This window comes from Prionailurus viverrinus, chromosome X (genome assembly GCF_022837055.1).
Source record: "Prionailurus viverrinus isolate Anna chromosome X, UM_Priviv_1.0, whole genome shotgun sequence".
Classification (NCBI taxonomy): Eukaryota; Metazoa; Chordata; class Mammalia; order Carnivora; family Felidae; genus Prionailurus; species Prionailurus viverrinus.
The window spans coordinates 103,864,863-103,890,015 of NC_062579.1; the positions used below are offsets into that span (position 1 = coordinate 103,864,863).

At 44.5% G+C, this 25,153-nt stretch overlaps 1 protein-coding gene across 1 annotated transcript in view; it reads right to left on the reverse strand.

The window, feature by feature from the left end:
* Positions 1–25,153, reverse strand: part of GPC3 (glypican 3) — a 419,817-nt gene that overhangs the window by 380,815 nt on the left and 13,849 nt on the right. The window contains exon 2 of the mRNA XM_047844910.1: positions 4,811–4,972. Coding sequence (XP_047700866.1) covers positions 4,811–4,972 — 162 coding nt within the window. The remainder of the gene's footprint in view (positions 1–4,810; positions 4,973–25,153) is intronic.

The following is a 25,153-nucleotide window of genomic DNA, read 5'->3' on the forward strand; positions in this document are numbered from 1 at the left end:
ATCGTGGCGCAGACGGTGCAATTAAGAAGACGGCCTGGGAAAAGTACTTATGGCCTGAACACCACAAACCCTTCCTGATCCAGCCGCTTGTTTGTGTGTAAAATACAGCATATAGGGGCCAGAAGAGAAGGGGCTTCGGGAAGCTGACAAAAAGGACTGCTCCCGGCAGTTCTGCCGTTTCAAACAGCACAGCTTCACATCTAAGAATGCACAGAATAGACCCCTTTTTCAAAGGCTACTTTACCTAAGGGCTCCCTCACCTGTGCGCTAAAGCTGTAAGGTGGCCAAAATAGGTGAGTGACATCATGACCTCCAGCTTTATCTAGGCTAACGTCTGGAACGGTGATGCACCATTCATCTGCCATCACCTGGGATAGAGCAGTCCACTTAAGTGAGCTGGCGAGATAATAATGCATGTATACGCTGCTTTACGGTTTTCAAGGTACTTTCACATACATTGCGTCGCCCCTATGAGGTGAAGCAGGATTGTAATTATGATCCCCCATCTTGCAGGTAAGAAAACTGAGGCTAAGAGACTCGAAATAACCGCCTAAGGGCATAAAGCTTCCCAAAACAGAATTAGAATTAGAATTAGAATTAGAATTTAGATGTCTGGACTCCAAGCCCAGTGCTCCTTCCATTGCCTTTCAGCCCCTCGATATATTTTTTTAGCCACTTAAAATGGAAAATGTGGAGGGGAAAAAAAAACAGGGAAAATAATTTGATCTTTATTGATTCGCAACGGACATCAGTTGTCGGGCCTACTATAATACAGGGGCTACTGAGGCGGGTAGGATATACCCCTCTCCTGAATGCCCTCCGGACTGCCACGTTCAGTGAGCTCGTGAGCCTACTTTTATGTCTTCCACCCTTACTGTCACTCGTAACTTCTTCCTGCTCGTATGTACCTCCCTCTGGCAATCTTCTCTAACCCTTCCATTTAACTGCTTATCTACCACTGGCTAGAAAGCTAGAAAATCAAGCTTGTAAAGACCACGCATCAACAGTAGTGGGCACTGAACGGTGACCCGAGGAGCTTTCAGCTACCTAGACAGGAGATCCATGGTGTTTTAGGAACACACAGATGTTTTCTGCTTGACCACGATTTCTACCCTCTGGTGAAGCCCGTTCAAGTTGTGGGTTACACAACTTCCAGAAAAGCTGAAGAGTCTGGTCTCACTCAAAGACAGTGGCACCTTGGGGAAGACTGGAATCATCCAACATACAGAAAACACCCAGGCATATACCCCCAAGTACTTCCTGATAGCACGCACTGGAAGGTTATAAGGAAATCTGCCATGAAAACCAAACTCCAGGCTTGAAGGTGTAGCCGTGGTGGAGATAGGATGAAAAATTCAGAATTCTATCCTGGTGTTCTTCCCAAGGACCACAAATCCTACAACTTCTTGTTGTTGTTGTTTTAAGTTTTTTTATTTGTTTTGAGAGAGGGGGAGAGTCCAAGTGGGGCAGGAGCAGAAAGAGAGGAAGAAAGAGAATCCCAAGCAGGCTCTGTACTGCCAGCACAGAACCCGACGCGGGCCTTGATGCCACGAACCGTGAGATCGTGACCTGAGCCGATATCAAGAGTCAGACACTTAACGGACTGAGCCACCCTGGTGCCCCACCCCCCCCCCACAACTTCTTAATTTTGTTTCATGTCAAGCATACTAAGAACAAGTTTCCTCATCTGTAAAATGGAGATAATTACAGTAGGGACCCCAGAGGGCCGCAGGGAAAATTACATGAGAGGATTATGTCAAAGTAAGCATCATACAGTAGACACTTAATAAATTGCCACTATTATTATTATCGTCGTAATTATTATTATTAGGTAAGGGAGAACAAAAAGAGAAAAGAAAATCTTTTAGTGGAGTTTTTCAAAAAGAATTAATTAGGCAGAAACAAAAAACGATTCTGCTGCCCCATTTTACTAAGCACATCCAAGTAAATTAAATTTAGGAAACGAGGCAATGCAAAGATTGAAAATAAAGAACAACTTTTTTTTTTTAACGCTTCAATCATTATCAAAACAACATTAGCAAGAGAGCACTCCAACCACTGTAGCAAAGGGCCCCAGGCTCATTTATGAGGTCAAAGGCTTCTTGCAAACGAAGACATAAAATCCACATCAAGGCAGTAAGGATTGCTCGTGGAACTGTGCACATATTTGCACAAAGTGCTCAGAGCTTTAATACCCCCAATGTGGACTAGCGAAGGAATCCTAAAGAGATTGTGGATCTAGGCCAGTATCAAGATGAGTTTTCTTCAACTTCACATGGTGGAGAAAATAGCTTGCGTCAAATTTCATATGAGTGAAGTATTAGAGCAATGATCTGGTCTGCTGGAATCTTGGGGACAGAGTACATTTTAAGGAAAAAACAACTGTGCCCTCCCCTTTTAAATTAATTAGAATAGTAAGTAATTGTAAGGAAAAACAGGCCGTTCTCTTCTTCTTAGCAATCCATAATGCACCATCTTGCGGCAGTCCCTGATTTTAGTCTTGTGCTTCCCAATGTTTCTTATAGAAAGAATTTGGGGGTAATGTTTCTAGAAACATGGCATCATTGCCTTGAGGTCTGGCACCATGGTTTCTTTTTTATCATGGGGTTTATGTTCTCTAAATGTGAAGCAGGGAAAGAATAAGAGAAGAGAATGAAACAAGATAAAAAATTGAAATAACGTGTGTGTGTGCGCGTGTGTGTGTGTGTGTGTGTGTGTGTGTGTGTGTGTCAGAGACAGAGAAAGAATACAACTAGTAGGTGCTGCCCCCACTTTCCACTTTCCAGCCTCTGTTCACGTGACTAGTGTTCATCCTCCATGCTAAGCCAATCAAAATCGGGTCAGAACTTCCTTTCTTCCTAGTCTTGTGCTGCTCCAGTGCTAGAAAACACAATATGTAAAATGCAGGACTGGACGGATATAGGGAAGCTGACACCCAAGGCCCTCAGATGGACAGCCACTCCCGCCAGCTAATGGTTGTATGATAACATCTGTTGACCTGGTTATCCTGAGAATGAAACAAATCATACTCTGTTCTGAGAAGCACCTTGACACCCCAAAGAGGAAGATTCAGCTCTCTGTTTCAACCCAATTCTCATGTCCCATCACTTCTTATCACCCCACTTTCAGCCGGCAGATCAGCTCCAAAACCAATCTAAGAAGTACATGAATGGTACATGTATTTTTAAAATCTGTTTAAATTATTCATTCTTTCGCCAAATTGTTAGTCTCAACAAACTCTTCACAAGAGTCTGACTGCATAAATAAGTTAACAAATACCTCACGCTTATATACTGTACTTCATATAATCAACCCGACATCCCCTGAGGCTTTGACCCTAGAAACTATTATGAATGTATGCTTTATTAGCTAATTTGAATAATTTTCTTAGCTAATTCTAAAACCTTCCTTGTAATACACAAAATAAGCTATAATCAACCCACCTTACAATTCAGAGGTTAATCCTTATCCAGGCGCCATAAATCTAACACTTTGGAATGTCAAGTAGTCAGAAGTGTTATTTTTTAAAAATGTTTTAATGTTTATTCATTTTTGAGAGAGAGAGAGAGAGAGAGAGAGAGAGAGAGACAGCATGAGTACGAGAGGGGCAGAGAGAGAGGGAGACACAGGATCCGATGCAGGCTCCAGGCTCTGAGCTGTCAGCACAGAGCCCGAAGTGGGGCTCAAACTCATGGACCGCGAGATCATGACCTGAGCCGAAGTCGGACGCTTAACCGACTGAGCCACCCAGGCGCCCCAGAAGTGTAATTTTTCTATCTGACCCCGATTCCCTGTAGAGCAAGAAAAAGGCACTGATTCCATGTGCCTAAGGAAAGATAGAAGAAAGCTCTAATATCTGTGAGTAATTTCCCCTCCCAGGAGGCAGCATACTGAGGTGCTTAAAAGTATGTATGGACTGTAAGAGCCAGGTCGCCTAGGTTCAAAACCTGCTTTCACCACTTATTAGTTGTGTGTCCTTGGGCAAGTTACTTAACCATGATGTGCCTTGGGTTTTTACCCATTAGATGGGAATGCTGATAGTGATACTTACTTCATAGGGTTATTGTGAAGACTGAATGAGTTAATACACATAACGCACTTACAAGAGTGCCTCGAGTGTGCTGCTAAGTGCTTTAGTATCTCTATGACCACCGTTGTCACCGTCGTCCCTAGCTGGGTCTTTGAATCAATGGCAGTACTCTCCATCCTGCCGTGACAGTCCTACAAGTTAGCCAGGAGAAGTGGGATTCCTGACCTGTTCTGGCGATGCCACATCAGCTTCCTTTACAGCCACACGCGAGTGTAGCGAGAACTGAGACTCACAAAGAAAGAAAAGGTAACCATTCACACAAATGAGAAAACGTATGGCCTTCAAACCAAGCTCCCCCTCTCTATGAATGGCCCCAGTGGTCAGAAGGAGTTCAGGCATGTTCCACAAATATCTAAGCCACTCCTGGAGAAAACTGGTACTCAAGTAAACTTTTTTTGTTTTGTGTTTTAAACAAGTCTTAAGTGCTCTTAGAGAGAAGATCTCATTTACTCTTTCTGTGGAGACTTACAGCCTTTGCATACCGGTAAACAGAATGTCCTTGGACAATGATTTTTTTAGAATACCTGCCTTCCCAAAGAGTGAAACGCAGCTTCTCTAAAAACTGTGGTTTTCCTTAAACAGAATCTCTCACTGGGAGGTTCTTATATGGAGCATTAATGCTGGAATGGTGATTTACAAATTACACTTGGCATTTGAAAGCCCAGTGCCCAAAGAATGATGCCATTGAGCAGCCCATCTAAGACGATCCCCAGAACTCACCTTGGAAAACCGCAGCATTCTGAATAATTAAGAACTTGAGCTCCATACTTGCAGACTGAAGCAGCTGTTCGATGTTCAAGCGTGCCGTTAGTTGGTATTTTTCTTCCATCTTTCTTGAGCAGCATGTTGGGCCCTTGGGGAGACATACTTGCAGATCTGATCCTGAAACAAACAAGTTTTTCATGTTTCAGTAAGCAGAATGTCAGACATACACGCGCTCGCACACACACACACGCACACACGTGCGTGGCAAACAAGGCCAAAGAATGCGTTTTTTTTAAATACAGGAAAATCTTGATTTTTCAAAATTAGTGTTTATCGTAACTGATCCCTGCTTTCTCCTCATTATCCTTATGACTGAGTCTTTTTGAATAACCGTTAGAATTAATTGCCTAGGTTTGACTCATAAATTCTGCATAAACTAATTTACAGCACCAAGTATACGTCATTGAACACCGATATTTAATTTGTCCGTTAAAAGATTAATCTTCACCCCTACAATTTATTTTTCTTGATTATAATTTATGAATGAGAGCACAACCAAGAAGCAATTTTCAAAATTCCAGTTATGATTTCCTAATGAAATGTATGTCTGCCCACCCAATGTTGCTTTTGGGGATAAATGATTAAAACATCAATATCCTATCAAAGCTTTACTGTTGTTGTTTTAACTGAAGGTCCGGGGTAAGATTCAGAGACGAAATATCCAGAGGACGATATTCACATTGAGACAATCATCAAACTCCCCTACAACTACAACATTCTCGCTCTGTTCAAATGCTGACCTCTGAAATCCTGAGCTACTTCATTTATGATGAATGATGCTTTTTTATTTTTGCAGCTCCATAAAAATTTGCCAAATGAATCATCTCCTCGCTTATTCTAAAATGAGGGAATTGGAACCTCTTCTTAGTCCTCGTCCAACGTGATCTTTCGCAGCTTCCCTCACAGTTGACCAATATCTCCTCCTTGAAACGTTCTCCTCCTACATTGTTTTAGTGAACCCATCCACCCCCGCAGGCACCTACTGCTATGGCCACTCTTATCTGTCTTTTCCTGCCTCCTCTTCTTCTGCCTGTCACTTTAATGTCGCTGACCCTCCCCCTCTTTCTACGTCTCCCCCACGCATGATCTCATCTATACCCATGTGACTGCTGAACTCCCTAACCCAGCCCTCACCATTCTCCTGAGTTCCAAAACCCCACTGAACTTTGTGTATCCCATACACGCACACACACACACACACACACACACACACACACACAGTGAAGTTGTGGCAAGTACTACAGACAAAATAGAATTAAGCGAGGGAAAACAAACTGTGGTATATACATACAGTGGAATACTACCGAGCCATAAAAAGGAATAAAGTACGGATATGTGCTACCGCATGGGTGAACCCCAGCGACATTATGCCAAGTGATAGAAGCCACATCAAAAAATTACATACTCTATGCTTCCATTTATACAAAAGCCTACAAAATGCCAATTAATCTATAGTGACACAAAGCAGTTCAGTGGCTGTTGCGGAAGGGATAGAGGGCAGGGACAGGGCACGAGGGAGGAAATTTGGGGGAGTGATGGATACATTCATAATTCCGATTGCAGCGATTATCGCATGGCTACGTACATGTGTCGAAATTATGCCCTTAAGATGTGTGTGGTTTGTTGTATGTCAATTATACCTCAATAAAGCTGTTAATTTTTTTTCATGTTCAAAAACCAAAGTAAGGGAGCTAGGGAAGGTGGCAGATGCAGGGACAATTCTATTTATATAGGGTAGTTAGGGAAGGCTTCTTTCATAAGGTAACATTTGAGGAGACGTGAAGGAAACGAGGGAGGGTCCCCTGGTTTTATATCGTCCACCAATACTAGCAAATATTAGGGCTCGATGAATATTAAATCCAATCTCCTGCCTCTTCTGCAACTCCCACTGTACTGCAACTCTCCCTGCATGGAGTGTAACCGCCAAACGGTCCCAACTGCCACACTCTGAATTCACCACCATGTTGTACCCCGGCAGTAATCCCTAGGGGCTGCTCCCAGCCGATGACTGAGCACAACAAAGATGCTAAGCCCTGTGAGACACAGCACTCTGCTGACAGGGGTTTGGGCTCAAGGACTCCCCACTGACCTTGACAAAACTTGCTTCAAACTGCACTGCAGCTGGGGCACCTGGGTGCTTCAGTCGGTTAAGCGTCTGACTCTTGATTTCGGCTCAGGTCATGATCTCACGGTTCATGAGTTCGAGCCCCCACATCAGGCTCTGTGCTGACAGAGTGGAGCCTGCTTGGGATTCTGTCTCCCTCTCTCTCTCTGCCTCTCGCCTGCTTGCTCCCTACCCCTCTCTCTCAGAAATAAACAAACATTTGAAACAAATCTTAAAAAAAAAAAAAAACGGTACTGCAATCAAAGATTCTTCCCACTCTCCCTTCCTTCTTTCCCTCCTTCCTCAGCTGGGTCGGCCCCGCACCACAGTCCGAGGGCTCTTCCAGCATCCTTCAGCATCCTGCTCAATTTCCTTCACAAGCCTTTTCCCCAAGAAATCCCTTCTACATCTCCTGCCCTACTGGCATCTGCTTCTCAGAGGACTCAATCTAACTCATCTTCTATGTGCCGAGCACCGTGCTACATGGGAGAGGTACCGCTTTGAACAAGAGAGACATGGTCCTTACCCCAAAGAGCTTACTATCTAAAGGGATCAGCAGAGATATACACCTAATGCATAGGGACTGAGTGCAGTATAGCAACATAGTTAGCCAGGATGACCAAACATGTATATGGGACAGAGGGAAGCCTCCCTCAACATCCTGTAAGGACCCTGGCAAAGTAAGGTTCCATAAGAAACATCCAATCTTAATGAAGTAAGGCTAGAACGCATACACAGAAACATTTAAGGCAGCTTTGCAACAACTGAGGTTTTAAAAAACGGAGTGGGGGGGGGTGGTATGCAGTAAGAGACAAGTTAGTCCTCAGTGACCAGAAAATTTATTTTTATTACATCGTATTTCCCTAGGAATTCCAGTTAATCATGACCTTAATGTATGTGTCCAAGTCTTATTTTCTTAATTTAGGAATGAAATTCATCAAGTTTTGCCTCACATGACATCACTGTTGGGAGTCCAGGGTATCGACTCCAAGCTCTCTCCTTCCCCTTCGTCAAGGGAGCTGCTGACAAAGGTAGTAAATGGAGAGCACACACAATACGTATCACCAAACCGAATCCCGCACTGCAATTTATAGCACTGGATGGAAAGGTGATATTTAATGCGTCAAAATACAATTTGGGGTCTGGAGACACAGAGTTCAGATTTATCTCCTATAAATGTCAACCTCATATACAAGCCTTAAGCTGATTTGAAATACGATCTAAGCTTAAAGGCTTTATGATTGTCTTCTGAAAAAGAAAACAGAGCTAGTTCTAGCTCACTGTATTCTTTCTACATGACGTTACAGAACATAAGGCTATTCTAGGAGTAGAAATTGATGCAGTTTACTGGACCACGAAGGGAAAGAGTCCCCTTCGGGAAGAGTGGCTAAACTAGATTTAAGCAAGGTTGGTTTGGGACACACGTATAGAAGGGAAAATCCTGTGTAGCAAGTATTTTCCATATACCAAGTTCCTGTCCACTTATCAGTGCTTTATTTGCTTCCTTGGTAAACTGATGCCTAAGTCATATGTGTTTAAAATATCTGATTTAGGGGCGCCCGGGTGGCGCAGTCGGTTAAGCGGCCGACTTCAGCCAGGTCACGATCTCGCGGTCCCGGAGTTCGAGCCCGGCGTCGGGCTCTGGGCTGACGGCTCGGAGCCTGGATCCTGTTTCCGATTCTGTGTCTCCCTCTCTCTCTGCCCCTCCCCCGTTCATGCTCTGTCTCTCTCTGTCCCAAAAATAAATTTAAAAACGTTGAAAAAAAAAAAAAGATTAAAATATCTGATTTGATGGTGCACCTGGGTGGCTCTGTCAGTTAAGCACCTGACTCTTGATTTCAGCTCAGGTCATGATCTCATGGTCATTGGGATCAAGCCCCCCGTCAAGGCTCCACACTGTCAGCACCTGTGATTCTCTTTCTCTCCCCACCCCCCCACCTCTCTGCTCCTCCCTTCTTCCCTCTCCCTCTCTCTCTCTCACAAAATAAATAAATAAACTTTAAAAAAAATAAAATATCTGGGGCACCTGGGTGGCTCAGTCAGTTGAGCGTCCAACTTCAGCTCAGGTCATGATCTCACGGCTCGTGAGTTCGAGCCCCGTGTTGGGCTCTGTGCCGACAGCTTGGAGCCTGCTTCGGATTCTGTGTCTCCCTCTCTCTCTGCCCCTAGCCCACTCGCACTCTGTCTCTGTCTCTCTCAAAAATAAATAAACATTAAAAAAATAAATAAATAAAAATAAAATATCTGTATTTGAATACATTCATAAAATTAAATGTCATACATAAACTCCTTTGTGTTTCTGAATTTCCACTGGTGATGACTTCCAGTTTTCAGGAGCAGCAGTGTTTATTTGGCAGGGCAGCTGTTAACACTGCTCCTACTTCCACCAGCTCTAGCTGGTTAGTGGGAATCATAAAATAACGAGGCTCAAATCTTTCCTCTGTGAAACGCTGTGAGCTGCTTAGATCTTAGAAGGTAACAAATTACCACTTGGTGTACCTACCGAAACCCAGGACCACCTCTCTGAATTACCACGACACCAGTTTTGTTTGCCTTTGCCATGTGATCATTCATAAAGTAACGCAGAGCTTGAATACTGTATCCCTTCCCTGGGTTGGTCAAGTCTTATCATTGTAAAAACTCCCACTACCTCAAGAATTAGCTGAGCAGAAAATCTTGAAAGGAATAAAACATCAAATGAGTATTTAGGGGAAAAACATGCCAGACATCATAAAGAAAGGTGTAGGTTGTATCCAGATATAAGACATGTACACATAGCAATATTTATCCTCCCTCCCAGTTATCATTGCCTGGTTAATCAATAAGCCAATACAACTGATCTGGGGGCTAAGCGTTAGCTACATATTTGGGGAAATAAGACACCTATAAACTAACACTAATTTGGGATTTGCAAACCAGGAAGGAGTGAAATATACGCCAAAGGGAAAAACATTCTAAGTAAATTTCATGTAACTCACAGGCCAGCTCAAAATAAGCTCTAGCACAAGAGAACATAAGGAACAAAGTGAGCCAGGAGAGCTAGACATGCCCACAAGAAATGACAATAATGAAATCTAACCATTTCAGTGCATGAACAGGTGCATGAAAGAAGCAAAACCGGAACATCAAAACTGAAAGTAGAGAAAGCACTGAAAGAGGAATCCTCATCAACAAAACAATTACTCTGGAAACCAAATCTCAAGTGGGCTGAATAAAAAGTAACCAAGGGCAAATAAGTAAGGAGGTACACCGTGGGTACATGGAGAACTGATAGGTACTTGAACAAATCAAAGCGGAAAGGCCAATTCAAGAAATAAGATGCAACGTACAGAAGGCACAGTAAGTAGCAAAGCATTCTCTAAGAATGTCTGCAACAACAGAAGGTTACAGGGAAATAACTCCTTTATTAGATGGAAAGGAAAAATAATTGTTGGCCATACTCATCAAAGAGGTGCTCACAATTTTTTATCTAAAAGTGGAATTTAGCAGGGAAATGGGAATAGAGACAAGCAATATAGCCTGGGATGGAGATAAGGAAAAGGCTTGGCAATTGACTATTCAAATGAGCTCGGAAGGTTGAAGTCTTCGGAGCTTTAATAACTTGCATTTCCAGGTGCTAAAAAAAAAAAAAAAATTAACTGAAGTCATTACAGGGCTGCTAGTTCCCACTTATTCTGGAGGATTAAAAAGTACCTTCATACTATAATCTCCTCTCCTAGATTTTTCATTCCTGAAGAGCAGAGAGTGACACCCATCTCCTTGGGATGCCCTGTCGATCCCATTCAGCCTTTGGCACATCGTGTTGAATTAATGAGGGTACAGATCAAGGACACAGGTAAAAACAACAACAACAACAACAACAACAACTCTGTGTCTCTCTGATCTACAACGAGAGTGGAGACAGATGACCCTGAAAATTTTACATCTCTGTGCTTAATGTTGCTCTTGGAAAAAATACTTTCAGATACCACAAAAATCAATTTCCAACTTGAAGATACACAAACACGTGTCTCACTTGAAGGAACTATGAAGTAATTCATTTCTAATTATTTTGAGGCAATGTCTTGCTTGCACACTGGGTCTGGTTCTGGATCCTACAACTGAAAGGGGATATTTGGGTTATGGTAGCTCTCCTCTGGAGGATGAGTCACATGTGTATCCAAGTTGGGCGCCCTTACTGCCTGCTTCTGCTCCCAGAGTCCATGATGCAGGTGGACCACAGAAGGCTCTTTCTTTCCTGATGTGTTCTCGTGTCCGGGATGTCTTCGGCTTGGCTACCCGTGGCCTTGCTTTCTTGACCTCCATCACTGGGGCCCAGTTCTTGCTCTTTTTTGGCTCCATTCAAGGAGGTGACATTTCAGACTGCCCCTGGTCTCCCTTGGCCACCTCCCCTGAACTGGGACTTCAGTCCCCCTTTGCCCTGCAGTCATAGGCTCACACACGCACTCAGAGACCCCATTCCAGGCCTGAGCCCTGTCCCTGATTGGAAGAGGACAGTGAACAGTGTGTATGAATCTGTCTAAATGTGTCTGTTCTATCAGCTTTTACTCCAAGTCAGTAAGTATTAATGGCCCGGGGGTGAGCATCGTGGTAGGCACTAGTGGACAGGAAAGAGCAGATGCCGTATGGCCCCTTGGTCGAGTTGCTTAAAATTTACTCCTAACCCCACCAGTTGCTAGCTGTACAGGAAGCAAGGGTGGGTTATTTAAATTCCACATGCCTCTTTGTCCCTATCTCTAAAATGGGATTACCAATAGCACTTACCTTACAGAGTTATTGCAAAGATTGAGTGAGATTGCGCAGGTAAAGCTCTTAGCCTCCTTGGCACAATATGTGTGAAGTAAAATTAAAATAAACAAATACAAAACTCACACTAAGAGACCAGATTTTCACACAAAAATAGCTAGACAACAGTAAAAGTTGGTACATGGTTAGGTGACAAAATGTGCAGTATTATTCTTCTGAAGTGATGGAAATGGTCTCTAATTTAATTGGGACAGCGGTTACGTGGTTATATGCATTTGCAAAAACGCATTAAATCCTTCACTCAAACCGGGTGTACTTTATTGTTTGTAAATTATCTCAATTAAGTTGATTTTTGAAATATGTGCTATTGACAACATTTGCTTGATAAGTGAATGCTCACCAGGGGCTCTAGGGGCCAAAGGAAATTTCCAGGAGAGGTGGGGTTTGAGCTAGATGGGAAGGATTTGGAGAGGCCAATGGGTAAAATGGGTTTGGCCCCAGCAGTGTAGTAGGGCAAGACTAATTTGCCTGAAGAGAAGCTGGAATCTGGGGCACAGCTAGATTATCAGGTCAGAATGTGAAGGACCTTGAATGCAGACAAAAGCCTGTGGGCTTGACCCCACAGACAATAAAGGACCACTATTGGTTCTCAAGCAAAAGCTTAAACAGGCGACGAGTGCTGCGTAGGAAGATGAGCCTTATGGCCTGAAGTTGGGAATGGACTAAATAACCCCTCAAGGTCACTTCCAGCCCGCCAATTCTCTAATTACCTGTGTTGTGTTCTACATGTTGGTTATTTTACTAGACTGCAATTTTACTAATGACTATAAACTGTCAAAAATCGCATTAGAAAACACATTAGAGAACAGACGTACTATTCACGTACACCTTGATCCTTATGCTTTCCTAAGAACAGATAAAACATATTCAAACAGCAACAGAAGAGGAGGAATCGTCAGGGCTCAGTAACGATGAAAATTGAAATCTTTTCCATATATACATATATATATGACGATTTGACACATTTCATTGCCAAGGTCTGCTTTATGAACGGCGGATTATTATTTTTTTTGCTAACAAAGGTACACTGTGCTAAAAATAGTGATGTAATATCATCATTAAAGTAATATTAAGCAGAAGAATGAATGATATCCCGGTTGCTTCCTGACTTGTAGGGAAAGTGAGAGATACCTATTAAAATTATCCAAAGGATTAAGTGCAGGTTACTCTACTAATGAACCAAAAAAACATATCAGACTCTTTCAAAAGGTATTTTTTTAAACAGAGGACAAGTCAATTTGCCATCCAAAAATATTAACTAATTTCCTTAGCATATAATAGTGACTTGCTATTAGAACGGTGCCTTTTCCCCTAATTAATCATTATCTAAATCAAATCTTACACGCTCATTAATTTCTCACTAATCAAGATAGGAATACAGATGAAAGAAATGACTGCATTTGAAACCAGTGGGGAAAGTGACGATTGCTGGTGGAAGAAATCATCTTAGGGAACCCAGCTGAAGGTTACCCTTCTGTTATTTTGCCTGAAAGAACATGACCTTGCAGAGGGCGCACCTGGGTATCGCGAGCTCAGACTTTAAATCAAAGATCGTGCCTGGGGCCACCACAGACCCTGCCTCTGTAAAAGGCAGGCCAAAATGTCGCTACCACACTGGCGTACTGGGAGTTTAAAGCAACCCTGGAGAGAAGCCACTCTCTAAGCCTGAGAATTAACGAATGAATTACCTTTATCTCTACTGCCAACCGTCAATTAACTGCATATTATTTCATGCCCGGTAAAGGTTGAATCCCTAGACGACTACGCTCTCCCACGAACAGGTTCTTTCTGGACCACATTCCCAACCAGCAGTCAACATGTGCTCTGGGAGTACAAATTTGCTGATTACACTCGGCCTGCCAAACTGGCGAACAATTTGTTCCTCCAGCATTTACTGAATGTCTACTTTGTGCCAGGGACTAGGCCCAACCCGAGGAGTACGATGATGAACAGGACACAGTCCCTGTCCAGGAAGTGGACTTCCAAACCAACTAGAAACCCCTAGGTCATTCTGGACCCCTCACTCCCCCTCAGCCCCTGTAGCCAAAGGCCGCTAAATCCCACCGGTTCCACTTTGTAAACGTCCCTCATTACTCCCCTCTTCCCACCTTTTCCTCGTCACCTCACCTCTCTTCACTTGGACAGCCAATAAGAGCCTCCACCACCGGCCTTCCCACCTCTACACCCGAGCCCCAGACAGATAACTGCTCAAGTACGTCTCTGATCACATCATTCTCCTTCTTAAAAACCCTTCAAGAAAATGGAGCAAGGGCACAGCAGTGTGAAAACGGGTTAAGTGAGCCGTGGAGGACGGCCGGGGCCGGATGAAAAGGAGTCAATTATACCTCAGCAAAGCTGGGGAAGAAAGTTAAAAAGATAAACACTTCTCACTCTAACTTGCATCATGGTTGCATTTGCCTGGCTTATCTCTGCCAGACTTAGGTTCCCGGATGGAAAGACTCCTGACAGAGTCTTCTTTGTATCTCATGGGGCCTGCTGAGGTTTGGGCCTGATGCGCTCCCCTTTGACTTGGAACCAAGGCCAGAACTTCAAGAGAGTTCAGTTTTAAATGTTTACTTATTTTTTGAGAGCGAGAGCGAGAGAGAGGGAGAGGCAGAGAGAAGAGGGGGACAGAGGATCCGAAGCAGACTCTGTACGGTCAGCAGAGAGCCCGACGCGGGGCTCGAACCCACAAGACGTGAGATCATGACCTGAGCCAAAGTAAGACGCTCAACCGACTGAGCCACCCAGGCGCTCCAAGAGAGTTCATTTTTAAAGGAACTAGATGAGATTAATTGATGTTACTAGAGCAACTTTTAGAAGAGCAGTATTCCAGGGGAAATGAATGAAGAGTCCTTAGAGCCCAAAATAAAGATCTCTCTCCCTCTCCCTCCCTCCCTCCCTCTCTCTCTCTCTCTCTCTCTCTCTCTCTCTCTCTCTCTCTCACACACACACACACACACACACACACACACACATTCTTTAGACACGGGGAAGAAAAAACCGAAATAAAATAAAATTGGGTTGCAGAACAATGCCAGTTGGGATAAAAAATCTTTTAGTAGTTTAGAATTTTGCCAGAGGGACTAAACTAAGGCAATTCTCCTGTCTCCCTGAGTCACTCCTTCACTAATTGTTATTCTACTCAGATAAGTAGCTGAGATCTCATCTTTCAGGAGATGTAGAATTTTTATTTTTCAGATACAATCTTCAAATATGCAGACCTGAAGTGTAGCTGAGAATTCCAACACCCTAGGCTCCATCTAAGCACTAAACCCTTTCCCCTGTGTATGAAATCACACAGGGGGTAGGGAGAGCCCTTCCCTACCAAAACTAAAATGTCCTTACCTGCTCTGCTACCAAATCAGCTGTGTGACTTAATCAAATACCTCCTCGAATCCAGGCCTGACCAGATGACCCCTAAGGTAATTTCAGATCTGAGAGTCTAAGTTCCCCAGCTATAGATCAAGCGATAAGCACTGAGCCCATTCTAGACTGGGCACTGGGAGGACACAAAAAAAAGCAAAGGACCTGCTTCTGCCCTTCTAGGAAGGTGTATCAACAGCACTCGGCTATACGTGAACATGGATGTGGGGCCAAGGCAGAGGCCAACAACTCAGCCTTACAGCACTTCACTCCGTGTAATAACCACATTCCCTTTATACATACTCCTTTGTCTCCAGACCCTAACTAATGGCAGAGAGCTTCCTGGTGGGATGGCACACAGTGGCAAAGGAAGACATGTGAAATCAGACAGACCACAGGGTGAACCTCACTTAACAGCCATGTGATCTTAGGCAAGTTACTTGATCTCTGAGCCTCAGCTCCCTTATCTATAAAATAGGGACAATAACACCTACTTCTCAACATGGCTGAGGATTAAATTAAACTTATTTCATGTGTCTCAAACCCATGGCTCCATTTCCAGCCTCCCTGTTTTGCTCATGCTATTTCTGTCCCTGGAGTGCTCTTCCCCTAGCTTCAGCTATTAAAACTTTCTCATCCATAAAGTATCTCTTTCATAATGTTGGTCTTCCCTGCCCCAGCTACCCTCCCCACCAAATAAACCCCAAGAGCCGTCAACTCGGAATTTTCAGCACGCTTTGTACCTCTAATACTGCATTTTTATAGCTATTGGTATACTTTTCTTATTCCTGCGATTAAATTGGAAGTTTCTGTAGGCAGGAACTATATCTTGGCCATCTTCCCTAACATGGCATAGTGCCAGGTATATAGGACATACTCCATAAATGCTTGTTGAAGGGAGCGCCTGGGTGGCTCAGCCGGTCGGGCATCCGATGTCGGCTCAGGTCATGATCTCACAGTGTGTGAGTTCGAGCCCCTCGTCGGGCTCTGTGCCGACAGCTCAGAGCCTGGAGCCTGTTTCGGATTCTGTGTCTCCCTCTCTCTCTGCCCCTCCCCTGTTCATGCTCTGTCTCTGTCTCAAGAATACAACAACATTAAAAAAAAATTTTTTAATAAAAAATAAATGCTTGTTGAAGGAATGAACAAATACTCAGCACGGAGCTCCTGCTTCCTGAACAGAGTAAGCTCCTCTCGTCTTGAAGCACCGAAGCATAAACTGGGTAGCAGTGTCAGAGACCCCACAGAAGGGACTCTTGCACTAGGTAGCAGACTCGACCTGGTGGCCTCTAACATACCTTTCGCTGTGTTTCCAAGAAGGCCATCCTCTAACTCGCTGATCTCTTTACACACCAAAGTCGTCACCTGCCATTAATGTTAGAACTGGTCCTTTCGTCATAAGCAAGTGTGACAGCGTTTCTTCAGGGAATGTCTCACCTGTGACAACCACGTATTTACCACTCTGCATGCAAGTTGTCCCTAAAACTCTGTATGCCCAATCCTAAAACAGCCGTCTTTTGCTTCCCAGCTATTTCTGGCTTCCAAAACTCCCTGCAGCTGACATTTCAACAAACCACAAAGACTAGGTGGAAAGCTAAAGCAGGTTGAAAGCATACCATCACCTACAAAAAGGTTCTTCAGGCGGGCAATGAGCAACAGTTGCCTTCCCATAGCTAAAGGGTTTAGAAACCATATATTCTTTAAGGGGAAACCAATTCAACAGGAGTCATGAGTCAAGACATAAATGCTAAGCTGAATAACGGGGTATCCTGGTGCACCTGGGCGACTCAGGTGGTCGAGCATCCGACTCTCAATTTCACTGCAGCTCATGATCTCATGGTTTGTGGGTTCAAGCCCCGCATCAGGATCTGCACTGACAACTGAGCCTGCTTGGGATCCTCTCTCTCTGCCCCTCCCCTGCTCACGCATGCCCCCACACGCTCGCTCGCACTCTCTCGCTCTCTCAAATCAGTAAAGTTAAAAACATGTGGTATCCTATTCCATTTCAGGGCTCTTCTTTTTTAAAAAAGATTTATTTGGGGGCCACTGGGTGGCTCGGTTGGTTAAGTGTCCGACTTCAGCTCAGGTCATGATCTCACGGTTTGTGAGTTCGAGCCCCACGTCAGGCTCGGCGCTCTCAGCTCAGAGACTGGGGCCTGCTTCGGATTCTGTGTCTCCCTCTCTTTCTGCCTCTCCCCCTGCTCGCACACAGGTGTGCTCGGAATGAATGAGTGACTTTATTTTTAAGCAATCTCTACAGCTAATGTGGGGCTCAAACTCACAACCCTGAGATCAAGGGTCAGAAGCTCCACCAACTGAGCCAGCCAGACACCCCCAGAACTCTTACTTCTGATCCAGGGTGACTTGGGTAAGCCATTTCACTCCTCTGGTCCTCAATTTAGCCATTTAGAAAACAAGTTAAACAGCAGTTCCTACCCACATCCCTCTCAGGAAACACACTGAATGTTTACAACCAACTTTCAGCTTCCCTGGAGTAAGTTCTCCTTAGAGTGGACATCTCTGACGTATTGGTGTGGTTAAAGAGGCCCAGAAAGCTCTCCTTCTGTAGTGGGGTGAATGGTGTCCCCCAAAATGATATGCCCATGTCCTAAGCCCTGGAACCTGTGAACATGACCTTATTTGGAAAAACGATCTTGCAGATGTAATTAAATTAACGATGTCCAGATGATGTCATCCTGGATTAATCAGGTAGGCCCTAAATCCGATGACAAGTGTCCTTACAAGAGACACACAGAGAGGGACACGGAGGAGAGAAGGCCGTGTGAAGACAGAGGCAGAGACTGGAGCAATGTAGCCCACAAGCCAAGGAAGGCCTGGAGCCACCAGAAGCTTGGAAGGAAGAGGCAAGGAAGGATCCTCCCGTAGAGCCTGTGGAGGGAACGTGGCCCTGCTGACACCTTGATTTTGAACTTCTGGCCTCCAGAACTGCAAGAGACTAAATTTCAGTTGTCTTAAGCCACCAAATTTGAGGCGATCCGTTATGGTAGCCCTAGGAAACTAATACCTGCCCCCCACCTTCTACCCCACCTACAAGTATCTGCCTGGCAGTATCTAAATGTTTCATCACGGGTGAGTTAGTACTCTGGTTAGGCAATTTCCTCAGGTGTTGTCTCTGAGTGCAGCACTCCTTGGGTAATCTCCTTATACCTCAAGGCTAAAGAGTTTACTTGGGATTTTCGTCCAGCACGGGAAGGAAGGGAACGGGGAGGCAACCCAAACCACGCGGGTAGGGGTGAGGGGAAATGTCCAAAAGGAAGGAAAGATGTTTTTAAAAGCTAAAAGAGGGGCACCTCGGTGGCTCGGTCCGTTGAGCATCCAACTCTTTATTTCAGCTCCGTCGTGATCCCAGGGTCACGGCATCAATCCCCACACTGGGCTCGCACTGAGCATGGAGCATGCTTAAGATTCTCTCTCTCTGCCCCTCTCCCCCACTCGTGCTTTATCTCTAAAAAGAGAGAGAGAGACCCAAACCAAATTTTATCTGGGGTCAGCCCTGAGAAAGTCATACAGACAGAGCCCAAATGTTACTTTAACAACAGCAGCCCCATATTGTAAGAAGAAAGAAGCCTTATAGAAGTGAAAAAAATCCTAATACCGCCTCAGTCCTTGGCCCGTATTTCAGAAAGTCTGTTTTCTTATGCTTAACAAACTAGGTGTATTTTGGATACATGAAGAAATGTTTTCAAGCTATTAGCAATTAGGTAGTCACAAACAGAGTCAGGCAACAAAGGAAGATGCCTATCGTTCTGGGCCTCCAGCCCAACCTTGAATATGGTAGGAGTCTCTCTCCACATTACACCTGTCCTAGTCTTCGGCACTTCTAGAGATGCTGCTTAACCAGCTCCCAAGCAAATCTCTCCGATGCCCAATTGCCCTTACTGTTAAGATGCTTCTCCCAGCTCTAATGGCTAACCTAAATTTCAGTTTCAAGCCATTGCACCTTGTAATTACATTCTCAGCCACTGTAAATAATCTGTGCCCTCTATTTTATCGTTCCCCTTTCCTGACGATAGGAACCTGTGGAAAAGGGAGTCGGTTGCCTTGTTAGCACAACATACACACGGCGCCTAAGCAAAATGCAACCAGAGGAAAATCAAACACTCGCTCTCGATCCCCGAGTGAGGAGCAACGTGATTGATCTTTTCCTTTTTCCTATCCTTCAGCCGATCTCAGCGTCTACACTGACATGCTCTAGTGCTGTGGCATTTATGCCATCTTGGGGAATAGCTGTGTAAATGCTCCGCTAATTTTATACATCTTCGACACACTGCTGTGTTACAACTTGAGTATCTGAAGGACTGGGAAGGACAGAGTTCCCTCCCCCTCCCCCCACCCGCACGTAATAGGAATCAAAATCCTCACTAATTGGCCCTCCTCCTGCACGTCACCGAAGTCTAGACTTGGTGGCAACCCCTTTCTGTGGAAGAGATTTAATGAAGGAGAAAGTGCATGGGAGGGTGTTGGCAAGCAAACCACTGCAGAACAGCTGTAAGAAGCCTGGAGACACGACGAGTTTGGGGGAAGCTGAGATAGAAAGCTAAAGGGTATGGTTCCTCTCGCTCTCTCTCACTCAACACACGTTGGCGAGTCCACCTTACCCTGAGCCAAGCGTTTCCCAAAATGGAGGAAAAGCTAACTTGTGAATGCGACACATAAAAGACGTTTATTTTTAATGTTTATTATTGAGGGGGAGAGAGCGAGAGACACAGAGCGTGGGCGGGGGGGGGGGTGCGGAGAGAGAGGGAGACACAGAATCTCAAGAGGGCTCCAGGCTCTGAGCTGTCAGCACAGGGCCCGATGCGGAGCTCGAACTCACACACCGTGAGAGGATGCCCTGAACCGAAGTCGGATGCTTAACTGACTGAGCCACCCAGGGGCCCCGGCACATAAAGGACTTTTCAGTGCGGCTCAGGAGTGACTTGTTTCCTCATTGCTTTCTTCGGTAGCCATGAAGAACAAAAATAAATTGCCCAAACAGGTGATTTGGGGATTTCTCTTCCATTCCCACGATTTCACTTGAAAAACCCCCAAACTGTTAATAGTCACTTCGTTCTTCTGTCAAGCAGGGGGTGATGCGGACACAGAGCTCCCCGGAGCCCAGCGTGGGCTCCAAGAGGGGGCGCTTCGAGGGCTCCACTTCACGCTAAACGAACCAAACCCGGAGCCGGGGTCTCCCTGTGGGCGCCAGTCTTGTATGACCCACCTTCAGAAAACCACCAGCTCTCGAGACCACAGCACTTTGGTTCAGGAACATCTGCCTCATTTAATTTAGTTTTTTTTTTTTTTTTTAGAAGTCCAATAAGAGAGCAATTGTGACACGGGAACCATGGGGCCGGTGAGGTCCCGCACCGTGCCGACCTTGCATGTCTGAGCAGTGCTGGGTTCAAGGCAGCTGACGCTGCAGTCAGCCGGGGCCCCGATGGAAACAGGTTGATGCAATCGCTGAGGCAGTTCAACCCATAGAAGATGACCTTCACTGAACAAGAAAATCAAACGCCCATGACCCCAGGCTGCTGAGCTGCCTCAGGACACGGAATTCCCACAGATTCACGCCACAGCTCCCCGTTCCCATGCCCTCCTTCCTCCCCTCAACAGATCTGGAGACCCCTCCGTGCGTGGTCCTCATCGGTCTACACGTCTGGCGCCCCCACCATGACTAAATTATTTGACTTTGGATCCCCAGCATCCCACACATACTGAGTTCTCAAAACTCATTTGGGGAGTCATTCCCCAAGATGCTGAGCCCTTCACAAGAGTAGTGATTGGAAACACGGCCCTGGGACCAGACTGAGTTTAATTCGTGTCAGAAAATATTTGACCTCTGCCAAGTCGCTAAACCTCTCCAAGCCTCAGTTTCCTCGTCTGTAAAATGGGGGAGATAATGATACCCACCTGGTAGTGCTGTGGCGAGGATTAAATGGGATGTTGCCCATAAAGGCTTAGCACAGCGCCCGGCTCAATAAATGTTAACGATTATTAGCACCGCCCCCACCACAGGTGCTCAATAAAAACTTGCTGAATTGAAGTCACACCAGTGGGAATGACTAGCAGATGTGAAGGCAGCCTGGGCTATTTTTGTTTTTTTTAGCTTTTTCCCACCTCACTCCGCCCCAGATGACCTGTGAGATTTTTTTTTTTTTTTTTTTTTGATCAAAAGGATCGAATAGGAGATAGTTAGGCTCCACTTTTGCTGATCTTCAGTTTTTCATTCAGGGCAGAAAACCAAGCCTGGCAAAGTCAGGCAGATGATTTTCTGAGAAATATGACAAGGCTATTAAAAACTCTAAATGAAAGTTGTGTAATGAGCATGAATCTGAATACATTTAAATTCCCTCTAGATCCAGTCATTCCAGCGACACCCATATATACGTGTGCGTGTGTGTGTGTGTGTGTGTGTGTGTGCGCGCGCGCGCGAGCGCTTTGGCAAACGTGAGGAGACCAAGGCCCTAAAAGATAGCAGGATTTCTTCAAGGGTGGGGGTGGGGAGGGGACGCACAATTGTCATGAAAATTAACCCCTGAAAATGCACAGGATTTTATTACCAAATGGATGCCTGAGGAGATTACTAGATTTTTAGGGTCTTTACTATCAAGAGAGCAACCTGCATGCCTGAAATAATTAAGAAGAGACTCAATTATCTAGTAAACTGAAATTTCAAACCACCCTGCTTACCTAAATGAGAAAAGCTGCTTAGACTAAAGCGTCATTACTTCTATTTAGACAAGCCTTAGCAAAGATATACAAGGAGCTCAAGAATGGGACCCCACATTCTTCCCTAAGCCACAACAATGCCTGTTTATGTAAATAGGATTTTCAATAACAGGACGGAATCTGAAAAAAAATGTTTTCATTATTGTCTCTGACAAAATGCAAATGCAGAAGATGAAAGTCAAGGGGCTTTCACTATAATGGGCACTGAATACCCTAAAATATTTATTCTCTGTGAGTCTGAGCCTGGATTCCAAGTGGTTCTCAGAAACAGGCAAGGACTCTTTCTCCTTAAAACGTCTGACTACGATATGAGAAGGCACAAAGCTGTCTCTGACTCCCGTGGCAAGTTGAGTGCATACTTATTCAAAAACTCGGTTTAAAGAGAAATAAAAGTAGTAGTAAATAGCTATTTACGTTTATTTGGCAGCCCCTTCCAAACTCCGGGCCAAAATATAAATACCCTTGCCTCCATCATCACCATCTGACAATCAAAACACCCCCACATGACCGTAATAACCTCCAGGCGCAAACTAAAAGCTCATTAAAGCCTATATGAAGGCTATTTATAGAAGAACTAAACAAAGAAGGAACGAACTATTAGCAAAATTAATTAGAGTGTTCATACTTTTGACAACTATGACTATTTGGTTGAACTCAAGTGTCCAGCTCCTTCACTGACAGGCATTGATAACTACAGCGATACCACATATCCAGAGTTTTAAACTGAGCCTATAGTTTTTTGGTTTAAGAACTGAGGTTTTGACCTATACTCTGTATATCAGCCTTCCTGTTGCTGTTTAGGCAGCTGATAAGAGGCAGAAATCCTTCTTGCTCATTAGGTGATTAGCTGCTGTGAAGCAAAGGGCTGGGGCTGGGGGGGGGGGGGGGGGGGTGTTCAGTGGCCCAGAGGAATGTGCCGGACTCCACATATAAAGCCAGCCCCGATTTGGGGTTAAGAATTTAACCTTAAAAGGCTGACAAGTCATAAATTTGCCTGAGGTTCATATATATGTGTGACTTTCACAGTTTATATTTCCTAGCCAGGACTCAAAGTCAAAACATGCCCCTGATTAATGAATGGTACTAATTGTTATTCCTGACTTGAGAACATTAGTCTTTATCCAAAATATTTTCTTTAAAAACACACAATCTCATACCTAAAACTCTCTGGCTTAGGGGAGTTTGGATAACCAGTTAGAAAAAAATAGGAAGAGGAGTCTAATGTTATCTGTTCCTTGGTGCTACCATTTTGATAGTCAAGATGGACTCGCACGCTTCCATTTCATTGTGTCTATCAAGCAAAGTGCAAAGGAATGTCCTCCAAATCCAAACATGTGAGATAAAGCAACCATCTGTGACCCTACACAAAAACTGAGCAGGGGCGGGGGCAGGGATGGGGGTGGGAGCGCTGAGGTATCCTCAAGCACATTTTGTCTAACTTATCTTGTTAAATATTTATACATAGGTGTATAACCTAACAGCCTTGGCCAAGCCCGGAAGAGATAATAGATACAGGCCAAACAAAAGATTCCCATAAGTGTTAAGACAAAGCCAAAATTCCAAGGAATAGTCCAATCGGAATACGCTCTTTAACCTGAAGTCAAACTTGAAACTAGGACCATAAAATCCTGCAAGTGGCACCGTGCCCTGAAACGTGATAACTTCATCAGCGAAAAGCAAGCTACATTTGGTTAGCCTACGAGCTACGTGTCAATTCCACCCCACATTAGCAGTGTTTCAAAGGGGCTCCCTGATCTTTGGAAAAGGAAAGGCAGTTCAGTGGAAGAAAAGAGATTTCTAAGAACAAAGATGCAATTTGCATTCATTGAGAATTATGACAAAGTGAGAGAGAATGTAAACTACATAGCAATGATCTGAGATACTCCAGTCAGTTATATTTAGCCTTGTGCTATCTGTACAACACACACACACACACACACACACACAACTCTTTTAAATACTCAGAGTTCTTAGAAAGTGGAATGTAAATTCATCGGTGCATATTTTAGAGCTCTGTCTTTCCAAACTAAGGAATCAAATTTCGAAATATCCCGAGAGAAGTCACCAGGTACCCAAACCAAATATGCGGACAGAAATGGAAAGGCTGTTTTCTCTCCAGAATCACTGAGGGCAAGCAGATGTGGAGGAGGCAGAGGAACGTGCGGGAAGAGAGAGAGGAGAAAAGGAAATCAGGAGCTATAGGAAAAGGAAATACAACTTAAAAGTAAAATAGGAAAATATAAAACATTCCACTCATCCAATTTTTTTAGAGAACAAGAAACACAAAACCATTCAATAAATATAACAAACCATAAAACACCTTCTGTTCTAAATTATAACCAGTTGAGAGAGTGTGTGAGGGTAGAAGGGAGGAAGACGAAAAGGGAAGATGTGGGGAGCAGTCCGGCAGATGATGAAGGGGGGGCGCTCAGTAGCTCTGGAGCTATTCTGAGCCCCAGAAGGGCAGCGATGGGTGTGCGCAGAACATCCACTGTTCCTCTTAGCTACGGGTGTCTCGGTAACTTGGGCTACTTCTTAACACTACTCCATGAAATAAATGGTGATGGGCTTTTGGGGACTTTCACCCAGAACTGTCGGTTGGCAATACATCTCATTGCCACTAGGACCTAGCTTGAAAATAAAACTGGATATCCCTGCGGGGTGGAGGAACACTGCATGATTGCATAAGTGCTGGTTTCAACTCCTTCAAGCTTTGTGAACGAGGCAACCTTACTCTCTCAAAGAACAAAGAAAGGCAATCTGACAGCTTTTGAAGGCCAAAAGAACCTTCAGGCAACGTTATTAAATTGACCCACAGCACTGAAGTTTCAAAGGCAAGAAATGACTTAGGTTTTAGAAATTAACACTTGTATAAAACCTTCAGAATTCCGTGGGGGAAAATAAACCTTTATTTCAGAAGCAAACTTTGAAGTTTGAAAACAAAGCAGAAAATCAGTTTCTGAAAACAGAAGGGACTATTTGAAACACTGGGCACAGTTCTTCCATGGCTCTCTGAATCGCTTCAAAAGTTCCAGTCTGGCTGCTGGGCATGGCCAGAGAAGGTACAGCCCAGAAAGCCAGTAAAAAAGAAAGTGGGAGACCATCAGGTCCCTAGGGTAAGAGCATCATGGTCTCCGAAGATATTTGCCTCTGGCCACATTAAATTAAGCCAAGGAGTAGACAAGAGGTCCTAACCATCTGGGAGAGCAAAGATTGTTTTCCAAAGCAGTCACAAAGTTATCAGCTGCTGAGCAGAGATCATGCAGGCTCAATCCAGCCCCTTCATTCTACCC